Source organism: Netta rufina (genome assembly GCF_964035555.1).
Source record: "Netta rufina genome assembly, chromosome: 8".
NCBI classification, from domain to species: domain Eukaryota; kingdom Metazoa; phylum Chordata; class Aves; order Anseriformes; family Anatidae; genus Netta; species Netta rufina.
Genome location: NC_140131.1, coordinates 29820852 through 29838832, shown reverse-complemented (window position 1 = coordinate 29838832; position 17981 = coordinate 29820852). Strand labels below are relative to the sequence as shown.

The 17981-nt window shown below is 38.8% G+C and overlaps 1 protein-coding gene across 1 annotated transcript in view; it reads right to left on the bottom strand.

Moving 5' to 3' along the window:
- The window catches only part of DPYD (dihydropyrimidine dehydrogenase), a 340058-nt gene that overhangs the window by 102267 nt on the left and 219810 nt on the right, over window positions 1-17981 (bottom strand). The window contains exons 15-16 of the mRNA XM_084290947.1: window positions 5570-5638; window positions 3107-3190 (exon numbers count right to left, since the gene is read on the bottom strand). Of these exons, the coding sequence (XP_084147073.1) occupies window positions 3107-3190; window positions 5570-5638 (153 nt within the window). The remainder of the gene's footprint in view (window positions 1-3106; window positions 3191-5569; window positions 5639-17981) is intronic.

The window sequence follows — 17981 nt, the reverse complement described above, 5'->3', positions numbered from 1 at the left end:
ACAGAACCAGCTTTAAGTAACTTATTGGCAGCGTTACAGATGCCTCTTAATATTACCCTCTGGCTAGCTATGCTGTTTAGGCGCCAGAGTGTCTGCACTAATGACTTGGAATTAAAATCAAATAAAAGCTGAGAACTGTAATTCAGTATAAGAGAAACAACCATTCTGAGTACTGATTCTTTATATATGTTACTCAGATAAATCTGGAATTTTTAGAATTTACAGGGAAAGTGTTTGAAAGTAGCTAACAAAACAGGTTAGGAAAAAACAAATCAGTGTTCCCAGATTTCTACGCTCCCCTTAGGCACACCACAGGAATTGAAATGAAGAGAAAAAGTAGGCAGTGTAATTAACCTTTCTTTTACTTTTTTTTTTTTTTTTTTCCCAAAAAAAAGGGGGGGGGGGGCAAAAAAGCTGAACATTTTAGACATTAGAAATAGTAAAAATACACATGTGCATGTTTTTCCACCATTATTTTAATCTCAGTAATTTCTGTAGTTTCCTGAGGATTTGATGTGCTTAGGCATGAAGATGGATCTAATCCCTAAAAAATTTTCCTTTGAAGATGCGGATTATGTTATCAAAAAGATTTAAGAAAACCTGCTTCACTGTACAAACAGGAGAGCTTCTATATCTCTCAAAGTCGTGCAACCTTCCTTCTAGATACTGAGTGTTGTTTTTTTTCTAGAACATACCTGAGCCCTGTGTTCCCCACAGTACCTATATATTTGACTTTAGCTCTGGAGGTTAAAAAAAAACAAACAAAAAAAAAAACACCACCACCAACAAAAACATTAAAAAATTGCCTAGCACTTTTGTTACGATAGGTCCTCCAGGGCCCCCACATATAAAAGACCCTCAAGAGCTACTGATAAATCTCCTAGCGCATATTATTTTACCTGGTTCATCCTCCCTCATTGCTTTGACAAAGTACACATTAAACTACTATAATTTATCTTAGCCAACTTTGAGGAAGAACATCCAGATTTGGCCTTCTAAAGATGACTTGTTTTATTCACTTATTTGTCTAAAGAGCTAGGTTCCTTTGTTAGCTCTCCTTTTTTAGTAAGACAGTTAAAAAAACACTAATATATGTAAGTGAGAGTAGTATATATTAAACATTCAAAAGAGTATCTATATTTTATGGGGAAGAGAGAAATACCATTACTATACAAACATGTATGTATATATAATGCAATATTCTTGCTCTATGGATCTGATGTCCTCCAAGGAGAGTCACAAATCCACACCATAGCCCTGAGTGCTCAGATTTTACATTTGGTTCTGTGATTTTACAATAGCTGAAAGATATGTAAAAACTCATGTAGCCAGACAGCTCCCTACTGACTACACATCTAAGCAGCTTCACATGCATATATTATTCCAACCAGTGAAAGCTAGAAATAACACATGCCAAAACAAACAAACAAAAAGACAAAACAAAACAGAAAAAAAAAGCATTCTTGAAATGAGCCTATTTCAGCTCCCATGTGAAATCTTCAGAGCTCTCCCTGGCCAAACTGCATCCCTTCTACTATACCATGCAGTAATCTCATGTGGAGTGTGGAGACAATCCAAACTACTGAGTTATGCTATGAAGGGTGCAAATTGCTTCATATACTTATAAAAATGACCTCTATAGCTGTTTGTTGTTAAATACACTTTTGAAAAAAAAAAAAAAAAAAAAAAAAAGATAACAACCATTACCCTTATGCTAGTGTAGTCCTGGAGGGTTTTTATAAGTTGCTTCTATCCCATCTTTAATCACAACTTTGGAAAATGAGCACTGACCATGAAAAGCATCCAGATTATTTTCATTAAGTAAATCTATACCATGGAATAGATGGACATCGTTTTGATCACGGAAAAGAATAATATAGTCCCATGCACTGGGCCTGACAGTACTGTTATGATAAAGCTTCAACTAAAATGTGTCCTCAGTTGCCTTGGAACAATTACAGCTCTGTAGTGTCTCCTTGCTAATAGTTTTAGAAAGTTAATAGTTTAGTTATCCAACCATACCTCCCATTCTGAAAAGGTTCATATTTAGCTGAGGAAGTGAGGATGAATGAAGAGCTCTCCAAGTAGATAAACTGAATAGTATATGTTGATTTTAGAGCATACAATCATGACTCCCACTCTGCTTCTCCCTCCTCTCCACAAAATGTAGCAAGATGGGAAATCAAGCACTCAGAAATCAGATTTAGCCAACCAAGTCCTTGAATATGCAAACTCAGTTCAATGTTCTTTTGTTTTACTCGCAAAGGGAAACAGACATTGGACTTGTAAAAATTTAATGACCAAACGCTAGAAAATCTCTCCTGGTACCTCATGCAAATGAAAATTTCTCAGTGACTTCCAAGTTCACATTTAGGCATGCTTCTGAAGCAAAACAAATTTCAAACTATGGCCAAAACATGCAAGCACATCTGAAAACTACAAACAGAAATCAGCATGGGAATTGTCTTTTGAGCATGTTTATTTTCTTTTCATGGGCAAAACAACACACTCTCTCCTAACTGAAATCAGTTCCTGTATGACAGAGACACCTGGAATGGACAATCACAAGCTAAACTGTATAAACCCATCAAATCTATAGTTTATACAATGCAGGCTTTTAAAAAAGACAAAGTTAACTGTAGGTGGCACTACCAGAATGTCTGCCCTATTCTCTGTGATTCCAGAATACAGCTAGGTTCAAATGCAAAATGTATTAAAATGAAATTTCTGTATATCTCATGTCCTTCAAAATCATTACTGAGATATGCAGTTTGCACCAGGTAGTGATACCTACAGGGCTCTCCAGTGAAACCAACAAATTCTGTCCAGGCACTTTCGGGAAATTATTTGCTTTCATATTGTTCCCTGTCAAATGCATAATGCATTTTTGTAATCAGCAAAACTAAGCATTTTGTATATTCTCTTTTTTTTTTCCCTTTCTTTTTTTTTTTTTTTTTTCTTTCAGCATTAAATATTTAAACACATTCAAGCTAAAAATCTTAAGCTAGTAATCTGCTGCTTGTGTCTTCCCCTCAAGGTGTAACTAGAAACGTGCTAGTGCAGAATTGCTGAAGAGACATGAAAGAGATTGCTGTTACAGCCCTACCTGCCCACAGGCCAGGCCCATGCCTCTCTCCCCCATGCCATGAGGACAGGACAGATTTAACTCCAGCGCATCCGCACCAACAGCCTATGAAATATGCAAAACAAAACAAAAAAAATAACTTAAAGTAATATATTTTTTACTGTATCATTCACTTCTCATGTTAAATAGATTTCTTCAGATGTTTGATTCTTCTTAAGATTACACAAAAAGAGAGAGAAAGCTATTATTATGATAGCCTGAAAAACAAATGTGTTGGACATTACAGAGAAAATTTTCAGATGTTGATGTGGCTTCCTAAAAATGCAAATGAAATAAAAGTGAAAATAAATGTAAAAGACATAACAACGAGGAGTTGGATCTTTGTAATGCTAAAAAATGAAATGTAACCACTGGGCCTTACTGGAGAAGTGAGGGCGAGGTGCAGGACTCAGTTGTATGCAGGGAGTGAGTGGCTGTGCTGCGCAAGGCTAGGACTCAGGAGTAAATTGCCCCTTTCAGCTTTCATATATTTTTTTTGGTCTAGATTTTCTGGAGGTACCTGCACCGTGCCATAGGTTTTGTCATTAAATATTTTTGGTTTTGAAGTCAAATGAGAGTATTAAAAAAAGTCTGTACAAACATATCGGATGTGCTGATTTCTCTTATCACCCTCTATTGGCTAAAATAAAGGGAAAGGTTGCTGTGGTGTACGCAGGCAGCACACAAACATGCTGTGCTGAATTGTGCCACCCTGAGCTGAGGAGCTCCCCTTTACCTTTCGTGGGGCCATAGCCAGCTTTTTGTTTTGCATTTGCATGTCATTTTTGCTTCCTGAACTGGAGTAACTTGTGCAGTCTGTGTAGCAGTGGTTCAGCAGCTCTCAGAGGGAGTGTGGGAGAAGCCATCCGTCAGCTCAGGACCTTCCCCTTCCCGCCAGCCCTGCGGCTGCTGCAGGCCCCCATGACAGGCAGGCCTCCAGTGGGAGCTGGCCTTCATCCCGCGGTGAGGCCTCCGCGCCTGGGAGCCACCACCACAGCCTGCTTCATAGGTCCCAGGCGGGCAGTGAAACACCCCTGATTCTGAGCAGGTAGTTACGGAGTGTCCAAACACCAGCTTTGCAGAAGAAAGTTATATTACATACAGTGCACGCTATTACGGACACTTAAATAACTATATATATATATATATATTTTTTTTTTTTTCTAAAGGGGCAGCATAAATACTAACACACATGAAAGTATCTGTCTTAAAACTGGACGGCAGAGGAGCAAATGGCACAATACAGCCATTCGTCTCAGTCAGCTTAAAAGCGGTAGGGCTCGTGTCAAGCATGGATTCCACAACAGATTTCATGGTCAATTAGGTAAATACAGGTATAAAATGGACTAGCGTTAAAGATCACCAAGCCAATTACTGATAATGTTTAATTTCACTTCCCTAAGTCCCCAAAGTGATTTTTTTCCTCATAGGCTTAAAGTACCCAAAGAAAATAGTGCAGTGTCTTCCCATATCACCATGAGAAGGTTTAAAATACTGAATAAAGAAGAAATGATGTCCAAACATAAATATTCAACCGTACAAAAACATAAATTCAAAACATCTCCACACTCATAAATATATACACATAGATATAAACATATAAGCACACACGCAAAAAATGTAATATTTATAAAACATTTAAATCTGGGCTACTGCAAACAATAATAAAGCAAATTTTTCCTTTACTGAAATGTGTTATAAACTTCCTTTATCAACCTGAAAATATGTGTTTCTATTTCCTCTATACAGTTGAATCTATAAGGAAAAAAATACTGTCTTAATTAAGTATTTCTTACACTATTCTCTAAGGACACAGATATATGTTTTTAAATAGTTTTATTTTTTTTTTTTTTTCCTTCAAACAATTGAAATTTCAGGTGCATAGTCTGTTTGCATTTGTGTAAGATTCAATTTATATTATAGGAAGCCTGCTGACTGCTATTATATATACTGGCTTTCTCTGCCAGTTATTATTTTTGAAAGTCTGTATTAAAACTAGAATGGCATTAAATGAGCCTTTTATACTTTAAATATTCAAGAGTTTTATATTCAAAATTTCTTTTGGTGCTGTCAAACTAGTGTGCCTGTAGGCAAGGTAAGATCAAGTTAGGCTCTCAAAGGTAGAATTAAATTTTATCATGGCATCCGTCATAATATACAGTTTGCTTAAAATGCAAATAAAAAGTATATAGATTTAAAGACTGAAGACTTTCCGGGTACTGTTTAAAAATCCCAGGGACCGTTTTTATGGAACAGATTTTCTTTAAATTTACATTACCATCATTTTAATGAAAACACAGAATAAACAAATTATAATGGACATGCTTTAAATTCGCATTTTTCACTTTGAAACTACTTCTTTCAGAAATTTCCTGTTGCAGCTCTTGTTTTCAAGGGCAATAAAAAGAAAAGATAGACGAACAAACACATTTAGGAAACCATTACCTCAGCCATTTTAGAAAGTTCAGTCCAGTCGTCCTTGCTATAGCTGCACATGATACTCGCAATCAGAATCTGGAAAGAATATATAGGCAATCATTTTCAGCAGCGTTACTGGATTTTGTAATTCTGTACTTGAGCATGATTCCAAACATTAGTACCTGCATGTTGAAACCACTAGCTGTATACACTAGCATGCATAATGAAATATAGATGTGTATTTCATTGGAGATGAGAAATGATATATGGAGTCTTGTTTCTTATGAATGTTTTTGAAATCATTAAGTCAAATCCATGTGGAAAGCTACATTCTCTTCTGCACACAAAACCCCATAAAGTGAGAACAAAGGCAGTCCTAGACACAAACCTACTGGTTTCTGTGGTTGGAATGATTAGGCTATTTACTATTTATACAAGGCCAGAAGTAATTGGGCCTTTTTAGAGTTGGGTAAGATGGGTAAGACATTACCATCTGAAGTGACAGCATAAGAACCCAATATTCTGACTTCAGAAAGCCAGAGCAAACCAAAAGCAGCCCCTTAAGTCCCATGCTATGCAAGTCAAGGACAATGACAGGCAGCTAGAAATGTTTGGTGTAGAAGGATCTGGGAGGAGAATGAGGATGTAAGGAAAATCTGGAAGCATCAAGAGAACAGCAGGGAAATTTGAGAGTTTTTTCCCCCACGTTTTGTGGTTCCAGTTCCCCAAGGACTGCTTCTGTGTATTGCTTTTCCTCCCCACTGCACTGAGCATCTGCCTGGTACAGCTTCTGTCTCTAACTGTGGCTTACTTCAACATCTTACATCAACATTTATTGAGGTTAAAGTTTTACCGTGGATCAGTCTGGGTTGAAAGGAACTGCCAGAGAGGAGAACAGAAAATTTTGGCCATGCTACACCTCTTGTGTATGAAAGTTTCACGTTATAAGTTTGATTCACTGGTAGCTTTTTAATTTTCCAGGCAGGTTTTACTATCTGCATTCATATCTGGGATGAGCTTATTCTTTCACTTCTAGTCAATATAACAACAACAACAAAGTTCCCTTGAACTTTTCCATAAGGCAAAATACTTAAAAGCATGGTTTATAAAAAATGGCCAACATACACGCATGGTAGAAATTGTAAAATCCCAATAAAGATGAGAGTTATAATGCCTTTAGAAGGGAAGAAAATACACTTTAAAAAGAAAGACATCTATGGAGAAAATTAGACGTGGTGAGGTCATGCTTTATTCACGTAAAAGGACAATACAACTTATAAATATAATTATTTTAATTATTTACATTCTGCTGTGGTGAATCTCTACCTATCAGTTTTACCACCTCCCTCCTACCTACCTGCAAACTACCAGCCCACCCATCTTTCTTGCTCATGTTTGCAAGATGGAGAAGGAAAACATTTCCTTTTGAGAAGGAAAGCATTTGCTGAAGTGTCTGCCTTGACCTCATGTGCCCATCTGTTGGTACCTTTGGCATAAACATAGGACCAAGTTTTCCATTAAATATGCACAATCATAACTTTGCTATGCTTTCAGTCTCAGCCCCACCAGCAGAAGAAAAAATTGTCTCTTATGTACAATACTTTTGTCTACTGTGAACAGCTCTGTAGGTCAAATATTTATGAAACAGAATTTGCTCTGTTCTATTTAAATATTCAAGATAATCTGAGTACTCAGAAAATAAACATAAATCTCTTTTAAGATTCTAATATTTTTAAAACACAAAGCAGATTATTTCATTGTGAAAAAATCAGTGTAATTATGTATGAGAATTTTAAAGTAAGAAACTAGTAAATATACGCACTATCTGAAAGTTAGCTAGAAACTGTATCTTGTCAAATTCACACTTTTTATACACCAAATAAAGCAAAGAAAAAACAACGACCCTCAGACACTGAGACACTGACAACATGATAAAGATCTTCACAGTTGCAATCACAATCCAAAGTATATCAGAAATGTACACAATTCAGCTTTAAGATGAACCAAATTTTTTCAGGATGGAAAGTTGCAAGACAACAGGGGGGACTGACTGTGTTCACAAGTAGCTGAGTTAGGTTACGTCAAGTGTTATTAATGAAATTTGAAAATTCTGCTGGGAGTGTACAAAAGAGGAGGAACAAGATCTGTGTTGTTTCAAAGAGCTGTTAATTGAGACAACATGTTTAATTAATATTGATTAGTGTTAGCATTCACATTTAAGATTAAGTACATACTTTTGACAGAAGCAGTGGTTTGCAATAACAAAAATAAATGAAAGTAAACATTTCTACTGTGAACGTTCATAAGTAAACCATGATCTCAGTGGGAATAATGAAAATTTAAATATGATAGGGATTTTATTCTTTTTTTTTTCCCCAGTGTTCCCTTATAGCTTGAAATTAAACTTAATTCCTAGGTGGAGCACTCCACATTAACAAACTGTCCTTCCTCAAGTGACTATTCTTCCCCCAAATGCCTCCATAGTCTTTTCATTTGGAAATGGTACCAGAGACCAAAAATAAAAATCACATGTCGACATCAAGGGGTACTATTTGTGATGTCTGAGGTTTGTACCTAGTCCTAAAATCATATGTGGGAATTCTAGAAGAAAAAACAGAATATTATCTGTTATTACTTAGAAAAACAATATAAAAAGACAAATAACAGTAAGAAGTGATAAATATTGGTGTTTTTATTTGTGTGTAATAAAGATAAACTGTATCACATTTCAGCTGCTTATTACTTTATTTTTTAAGCATCTTTGGTGTCTAAAATGCCAGGTTTTAAAAAGCATCCTAACCTGACAAGCCACGTACCACATTAACACTCTCAGGGCTTCAGCAGCCCCAGAGAGCAGGCATCTCGTAGAAGTCCAGTGCATGACCCGACCCAGGAGATCCCCAAAGAGCACGCCCTTCCTCTTGCTGCCCACCACCCACAGTGGCAATGCTGCTCTGAGTTTATTTACTGCTGATGGGACCCCAAGTGCAAGGTGGAACCATGCCTGCCCGGCTTACAAAAGCCGACCGCTGATAGATCTCGCAATAAAGCTGCCGCTGAAGTGCAGTGAGTGGTAAATGAAGGCTGACTAAATTGCAGTTTTCTCATCGCTTGAATGAAGGCTGCCTGCAAAACTGTGCACGGCTGAAGCACAGAGGGATCCCTGGCCCATTCCTTATCACAGATCACAAGCACGTCTCGCCTCTGCTGTTCCCTCTTCTTCTTCACCCAAACTGCTGTTTTGCCATTGTGCAGACCCTGCTGCTTCGTCCAGCATAAGGAGAGCAGCGGCCTCCCCTGCTGTCACTGGGACATGGTGTGCACAGCCCGATGCTACAAGCGATAGGCAATTTCTCCACACGTCTGTAAAGGGACCAATATGTGCTCCTAACATCTGACCTTGCTCTCTGTAAGGGAATTTCTTGATCACTGATGGAAGAAGGTCTATTATAAAAAACTTTCTTTTGGCTGAGGGAGGGAAGACGGAGCCAGGGGGGTGCATAATGTACCATTTAGGACATGATTATGAGATGAACGTACCATATCTAAAGCACCTAGTAAAAAGCTACATTTCACACTATTCTGTAACTCATGCATTAGTAGTTGTTCTACTTAAAAGGACACTGGCAAGGTACTTTTCACAGTCCTTAAAACATTTTTACTCCCTGTTTATGATAATCCCCTGAAAGCTTAAACCAGAATCTATTACCGTTGCAAATGTTTCTCTTTCTTCCATAATCTCTATGTAGGTGTCTCATATTAATTCAATATCATCAGAAGAAGTAAAAACAAATAAAAAGAAATAATAATGATGAGGTTCACCACTGTGTATGTTTCCAAATCATCTTTCTTCTCAGAATTTGCTGCAAGAGATTTCAAAAACTAAAGGAAGGAGAGAAAAAATAACTAAGCCTACTTTGGGTCAGACAATCTTAAGAACATCTATTTAAAGCCCGATAGCAGAAGAACTCCAGGCAGACAATTACCATTTGTCCCGTACTGCTCTGCAGGGAATAAGGGAGCTTCAGGACACTCAGTCTGAAAAACTCTCAGGGGGTTGCATTTAATTGTGAACTCTGTCAAGTCCTGCAAATTTAAGAAAACACCATCCTCTATCTTCATGCCTGTAACAACCATATTCTTTTTGTTCTTCTACTGTCGACCCTTAGCTCATACCTGTTCTTAAATCACTCTTCCAGGTCTGTGCATGATCTACCTGCACTTCAGGAAACTGTGCCACCACCAGCATTTCTGCTTTTTCTCCCTTCTCATTGATACACCAGAGGCTTGAAGGTCCCGCACAAGTGTCCACATGTACTCTGTTTTGATACTGCTGCGGGCTTCAACCTGTGCCTTGTTCTGCCTTCTCAAACATTTGCAAAAATCCTCAGGATTTTGTTGTTGGTGTGTGCAGTCCTTGCAAAAACAGAAAGAGATTTTGAGCATCTTCACTAGGAGACAGTTCCTTTGAAAGCGGAAAAATATAAAAGAGTTTTCAAGAAGGCGGGATTGGTTTTGTAACAGCTACCTGTTTGGGAGGGAGAGATGTGGAACAGGATAAGTGCTGCACATAGAGGGAGCGCAGAGACTGGATATTGCACAAAGATTCAGATTTCAAATACCCACAGAATTATTCTTGATTGATCTAAACTTCAGAAGGTATTTGTGATTTGGTCAGATGGAAAGATCGCAATCTTCCTTTCAAGACATGTTTCTTATTCCCATGCACCCCAGAGTAGCCATGCTGCACGACCTGCTCAATCTGAACAAACCTGAGCGTTCTTATCCAGAATTCCTCAGGAAGTATTTACTAGGAAGAAGCTCAGCACTGAAGATACAGTTTTCTAAAGCAATAGCAAAAAATAACATATTTAATTCATCACTCAATGGGGAAAAGATACCTACAGCTACACCAGCATGTGAGGACAGGAGTTGTTCTCAGTAGCTGAATTGCTATTTCTGAAGATTAAATTCCCCTCTGTGTGCATGAGGATATGCGCCCTCAGCTCTGACCCATGCCTTCTCTCACCCATGCACAGCAATAAATGGGCACATATGGAGCATTTCCTGAAGGTCCTGCACACCTGTAGGTACAAGAGCGTGTGTTCTGCTAGAGCCTTGGTGAAAAGTTAATAAAGAAGAGTTGACTGAGCACTGCTGAGCTACTTCGATGCCATGATAAAGAATCTTGTAAATATCTAACTGAAAATACATATGCCACACAGAGACTTCCCATAGTTTGCTCGTACACGAACAAAAAGAAGATACGGATTGTAGGTCAGATTCTGCCCTATCCCATAGCTCTTAGATGCTGCCTCAGTAGCAAAGTAAGAATAAATATAGTGCCCCAGACTTTTTGCGTTGGTACAGATTGCCCACCTCATTGAGACATGTATTGCTAGCCTGCTTCTGTAATGAGACTCTCACACAATGTCTGCTGTGCCACATTTTGCCAGCAGAGACATTTCTGGAGGCTTACTGTACTCCATGCCACTTGCAACAGTCCTCTGCTTTTCCAAGTGGCCACTCTCTGATGAAAAGAACATTTTCAAACTCATCCAACTGGAGTTACCAATGTACAGAACATTTCTAATATGCACCTCACAAGAAAGAGGATGACTGCAGTAGATATCCTGTATTGTAGAAACATGTTTAAACATGCAGTCATGAAAAACAACGGGAACACAAAGACTTACTGTTGTAAAAATGACTCTCTAGAAACCAGTCTGATTTTGATGTGTGGTAGACTCCAACAGTATTCTCTTTTTTCTATACTTTCTTGTAATTTTTGATTTGTTGAAGAACTGAAATAAAAATAAGCTTCTTATTTTTATTTCAGTTCTTATTAAAAAAAAATACCTAGAACATCAAATCCCATGCAATAAGAAAGTTAACAATTGTAAACCCTGTCATGTCTCTGAGAAGCAGAGGAATTATCTTGTTATCAATTTAATAATGGAACATTGAAGTAAATGATGCCATCCACTGACACCAGTAACACTCTCTCTCCTGGGAAATTCATGTCTGTAGGAACTGTCAATCTAGATGGATATGGACATATTAAACATTGTACCTTCAGTCCATAAATCTATTCTTTCTATGCCGCCTTAATAAAAAGATTCTGCATGATGATAAAGACAAGCAATGCAGAATGTCTTGACACTGCTGACCTGTAATTCTCCTTTTCGCTCTTTCTTTTGAGGGAGTGAAGAGTAAATAATTTAACAATTGCTAACCATCCACTGCTTTACTCCTTAACTTACAATTAAAATACATTAAAGATAATTTCAGTAAATGAAAATAAGACAAGTAGCAGATATTAATATGTTTATTATTTAGCTTTGTGTAGCAAACCTTCTGAATAAAGTCCTATTGTTAGCATATTGCTTTATACTGAGATTTCCAGTGTATTTTTCATACTGAAGTGGAAGTAAGATACAATAGATGTACACAAAAACTGGCCAAACATTATCAGCAGGCAAATATGTCTAGAGAAGATGATAATAGGAGTTTGAAAATATTATCATTGGCTCACCCCATCACATGTGCAAAATCATCACGAGCAGGAAACAACAGAGATTCTCTTCTCAGGCTAAATGGAGATGCTTATTTTCAAAGGCAGCTATTTTCTTATGACAACTGTACTTCTATGCTATCAATGAAATTCCACCTGTTTAGTGAGATCATTTGATTGATGTCAGTGAGGCACACTGGGCTATTGCTTCAAATTAAAGTAAATAGTTGCTAGGATCTAACATCCTTAGACTAAAAAGCACGGGTTGTTAACAGGCTGACCCCCTGTAAAATAACAGAATGCTGTCGCTTTTCAGCAGCACAAAGATAAACAGATTGTTATTTAGGACTGGCAGCACCTGTAGGAAACCAAGGAACAGCTTGGGGTTGTAACTGCTCCTCTGCCACATGAAACTTGGCTCTGCATCAGGCAGCACCAGAGCAGGAGTTGAGCTACCATGCTTTGGCCCTGCTAGTATACATAAATGTGTAGACAGAGATTGCCCACGTGGAAAGAGTGGCTAAATGAAAATATAACTTTTCATTAAAACATTTCAAGAGAGTCCTACCAACTTAGGATAAAATTGAAAGGAAAATAAATGCACAGAACAACAAACAAAAAAGATCTTCTGATGTACCCTTGCTTCAAGGCACTCTTGGTTAAGACATGGTAATTCTTGAGGAGAGGAAAATAAAAAGGGGGGACCCTGTAATGTAAGTTCCCTGTACATATATCTAATGTAAGAAAATATAGCACTTACAGAAAGCACCTTGAATACTTTAAGTTATTAGAAAAAGTATGCCCATTTCATGATAGACCATTGAAAACTTCAGTACTTCAAGTAAACCCTTCATATTCCATTGAAAATTATCCACGTGGATGAAAACTTCCCTGGAAATTCAACAGAATCATTGGGATTTTATTTGGGATAGGGAAGACAATATTCAACCTTTAGTTTCTTCAGTAGTGAGTGAAAATGAATACATGGGTGCATGGAAATTAGCATTACTGAAAGGAAAATTTGCAAGTTAACAAAGGCTGAATCCAAGAATGACAACAGATACCCATTTTCAGCCATACTCCTTGCAAACAATACCAGCAAGCCCTTGTGCACCTGCCAATATCCTGCTGTATTCCTGTACTTTCCACACTGTCTCAATATAAACAGAAAGCAGAGGAGGACAATACAATATTGGAAAAGCTAACAGGAAAAAGAATATATCTAATTCTATGATATTTCAGACACATGCTATGACCTGTAGCAAAAGCTTTACACCAGGGTGCTGACACATTATTGATTCTTATGAACACATATGGAAAACAATACTGGCAAGAGGCAACACAGATTTGTGGATTTTTTCCTCTACCTATAGACATTTTTCTCTCATCAAATTTTCTGCTGAGATATATACACAGTCTTTTTAAAAACAGCTCTTTGAGATCCTCACTAATCGTTACTGTTTATTCTCACAATAGCCCAGGCAACTCTCTGCACGGTGCCCCTCTGAGAGGGGAAGCCAACTGGAGACAAACATGTTCAAGGGCTGCAGGCTGCTCCCTTAGCAGGAATGAGAAGCTTTTGACTGAAAGGCACCCTAAGATCCCTCTTCCAGTTCCCTCCAGTCCCTGACTGCTTCCAGATACATGCAGATCTCATAAATTTCCTCTATTACTTAGCAGTGAAGCTGCCTAACTTATTAGAAAACAAATTCAGTAGAAAATAAAAAGAGACAAAATGTACACCGAATAACTTTGTTAGAGTTCCCTAACTCCTGCATTCAGTCAGCTAGCAATTCCCCAGGACATATCTGTCTCTTTCCATCCCCAAGAAGTCCATCCTCTCTCTTCCCTTCTTCCATCACCCCCAGGGCTTCCTTTAATTCACTTCCTTGGATTTGAAGGCTCAAGAAAACTAGCAGTCTCAGGGCAGGTAGAGGAGAAAAAACATAGCTCAGAGAGGAGGGAGAAAAAAACTCCCTTTTACACTCTAGAGCTCTGTGATCTACTTTACCGTGTGACATTGCTAGTGCCAAAGCAATGCTGGGGAGGAATAAGTGATTTTGTCAGCCTAGTTGCATCCTCCACAACTCACCCACTCTCTCTGCACCATTATTGTAGTGATATTCTGCAAAGCACTGATAATTTACCTGATTTTGCAGAAAGAGCTCTCGGGTTGTTCTGATAGCTGAGGGTACGGTCATTAAGAAGGTGTGCACGAACAGGCTGTAGGGCTTGTCCCTTCCTCAGGAAATTATCTAAGGGCTTTGCATGACAGCTGCATGAGGGAGACCTATCGGACTCTTACACTATTTTCTCCTGTCTGGTCTAGGTATCTGACTTCATAAGGAGGAGAACCTCACCAAGAGCTGCATGATTAATGGTTCGAGTTCACTTCGTGAAAGAAGACAATCTGCAAATATTCACAGGGTTGGTAACAAGGGATCTTTTCAGTGGCCAGAGTAGGACCAGTGGGATCCATCCCCACCAGAACTTCACTGAGAATTACTTACAAGAAGTCTTTCTGTGTTATTTTCCTGTTGAAAAGCATGGCAGAAAGCTACAATGCACTTAGCAGCATAATGACAATAACTGTCCTATCTGCTGATATTCATTTTCCTTGTTGTACTTTCTCCTTCCTTCTCCAGAGGCTGGAATAATTCTGCTGAAGATCACTTAAATTTACACTTCTTGGGCATTGTTCCTGAATCACTATAATTTGAGTCATATCATTCAGAGGAAACCATCCTCTGAATGGTTTCATAACCAGTTTGCTTTTGAGCAGAAGGCTGAAATAGCTCACCTCCTGAGGTCCCACCAGCCTGAATCCTGCGATCCTGAGACCTCCCTGTGCAGATATACGGGATCAGGTGTTCTTGCCTGAGTCTCCTCAGGGTCTCCTCACACCTTGCACTAAGCAGGGAGCCACCTGTTTATAGCAACTCTGACACCGAACCTGTCCAGCCTTTCCCTGGCAGAGGAACCTGCTGCAATCTTGTATTTGTTCAAACATGACTTCTATCTCTGTATTTTGCCCTCTGTTCTCTTGCACAGACTTCAATCCATCAGCTTTGCTCCCTCCCGAGAGCAGGTTCACTGCTGTCTGCATGGTTTCTGTCTGTGATCTTTCAGGGCCGGTTTATTTTGCTTCATTGTTACCTACCTCTAGATTTTGTTCTGTCTTCACTGTATATACTAAAGCAACTGTTCGTTCTTGAGTTCTACTTCTGCCACTATCTGAGCCCATGCAGCTCTGCTTTTTAATAAGAATCACTTGTTACTGAGAAAGACCCACGGCTGAGCAGCAAAGCCACTTCCACAACTGCAAAATGCCATCCATATCTCTCACACAACACCCAAACATCAAATGCAACAAAGTGAAATACCAGGTGCACTCACACACTTCACTGATTACCCCCCAGACTACACCTCTCCAAATGAACAGCAGCAGCCCTTGTGAGCTGGGACAAGACCTCAGTTTCTCATTAGGTTCACATTAGTGGGAGCCCTAGGATTATTTAATAATAAATCTGTAGCAACAGTAGTATTTCTGTGGTGGATTAACACTGATGGGCAGCAAAGCACTACCATGCCACTCTTGCTCCACCCTCCTCAAAAAGACAGGAGGAAAACACAATGAAAAGGGATCATAGATTGAGATAAGGACAGGGAGATCACTCACCCATTACTGTCACAGGCAAAGCAAACGAGCATAAGGGAGATTAATGTACTTTAGTGCCTACTAGTAACTGACTACAGCAGTGAGAGACTAAAAGCAAACTACAACCCCTTTCCCCCCCATCCACCCTTTCCAATCTCTCCCCCCAAGGTGGTGCAGGGGAACAGGACTGGGGGCTGCAGTCAGTACGTATCACTTCATCTCCGCCGCTCCTTCACGGTCCCTCTCCTCCCCTGCTCCCAGTGGGGTCCCTCCCACGGGATGCCGTCCTTCCCGAACTGAGCCTGCAGGGGCTGCCCACAGGCAGCAGCTCTTCAGGAACTGCTCCCATATGGGTCCATACCATGGCGTCCATCCATCAGGAGCACACTGTTCCAACATGGGCAGCAACTCCTGCCAGATCACCTGCTCCTCCGTGGGCTCCACTTAATGTCTTCATATATCCATCCTACTATGACCTGGCTTAGCCAAAACTTCAGCTAACAGTGCCACTGTGCATGGAACCTCACTAAGGCAGCTCTGCCTGTGTTCCCATCTGAGATACAATCAGAAAGTCTCATGAGTGGGTAGCCTTTTTTTTTTTTTTTCTTCATATGCAGACATTATAATTTACTTAAGAAGCGAGCTGTTATGTCTAATGACCCAAGTAGTTTTTTGGCTTTACTCCAGCAGCAGAGAAGATACAAAATTAAGGGCTGGAAGCTGGCAGCTACCTTCTGACTAATCCTTCCTCCTCAACTGCCAGTTCCACCCACTTCTTAATCTTTTAAAGGAGCTTATCTGAAGATGCAGAGAAACTGAAAGAGGCCTTACTATTTTCACTAAATATTTGGATGTTTAATAAAATGGTTATCTAACTTGTTCAGCATACTGCTATATGGCTGGACATTTCAAAATTAAAATGCATTACATAGTCTGTAGGACTGTAGCCTCATTCAAATGAAAGCTCTCTATGACCAATATACAATGTTGAAGACATTTTATCAATGACCCAGCAGTGAGTAGGTGTGCTCACAAAAAGATAAACTGAAAATAGATCAGGTCAAATGTGGATTCCTCTGGCAGAATCAAAGACAGTTTTCCTTCTAGTAACCAGAATGGTGCTGACAGTACAACATAAGAGAATGTAAATGTGGCTTAAACCCATTTTTAAATCCCTCTACCTTGAGATGTACAAACTGCTCACAGGTAAGAATCTGGGGATACCCATACAATTCAAACAACCTCTAGATATGCTCACCTGAGTTGTAGTTTATTTAAATAAAATATCCAGCAAGTGTTTTCAGATTTCAGTGTAGATCTCATGGATACGTCTAAGTAGCCAAGAATGGTATGGCTAAGAATAAATCCTTCAGGTTCTTACACAGCAAGAAAAGTGGCACCAATTTTAGAAATGCTACACTGAAATTTAGGGCATGGACTTCAATACCGCTTTTGCAAATCCTAAGACCTAGCTATTCTGCATAAACTGAAACAATCCATAAAACTACTTTTTGTCTTATAACAAAAATGTTAAACAAAGAGAATTAAATTAAAATGAATTTTGGAATAGATTAGAAACTCTGATGTTAAAAAAAAAAATAATGAAAAAGATGCAAAAATATGCCACTGAGAAACATTTTTCCAAGGAGCTGAGACTGACCAGCACAGTTGCAGAAAATCAGATGGAAAATACTACATTGCTTTCTTACAGTTTACATTAAACTTAAGTGTTTTATTACAAAGGATGCATTCAGGTCTACTTGAAAGAATCCTTTTAAATATTTATTTTGTTTAAATGTTTAGAAAATATATAATTGCTGAGAAAAAAAAAGGGTTAGTAAGTAAATGACTCTGTCTCCACTAGATACACACACAAGGTTGAGGAACACGAAAACATTTCTGCTGATGTAGGAGTTACCACTGATCCACCTGCAGCAATTGACTGTTTCAGTCTTCTTTCAAACCCCATAAAATACAAGGAAATTCTAGTTTGCTTTATTTATTATATTAACTTGAATTAGTTTGTATTTGCTGCAAACCACAAATAGGCATGTGGACAGGTTACATACTGTCATACAGTTATTCATTATCCTAAAAATTCCTCTAAAAATTTTGCTAATCTGCATGTTCCTCTCAGTGGATGAGGATTAAAAAAAAAATCTTGGAACCCCCTATGCCCACATTTCGATCTGAATTTGAGATCTTTCCACAGCTCCCCCCAGAAACTACTGGAGGCTGGGATGAAGTCCAGCTGCTGTCAGTCAGAC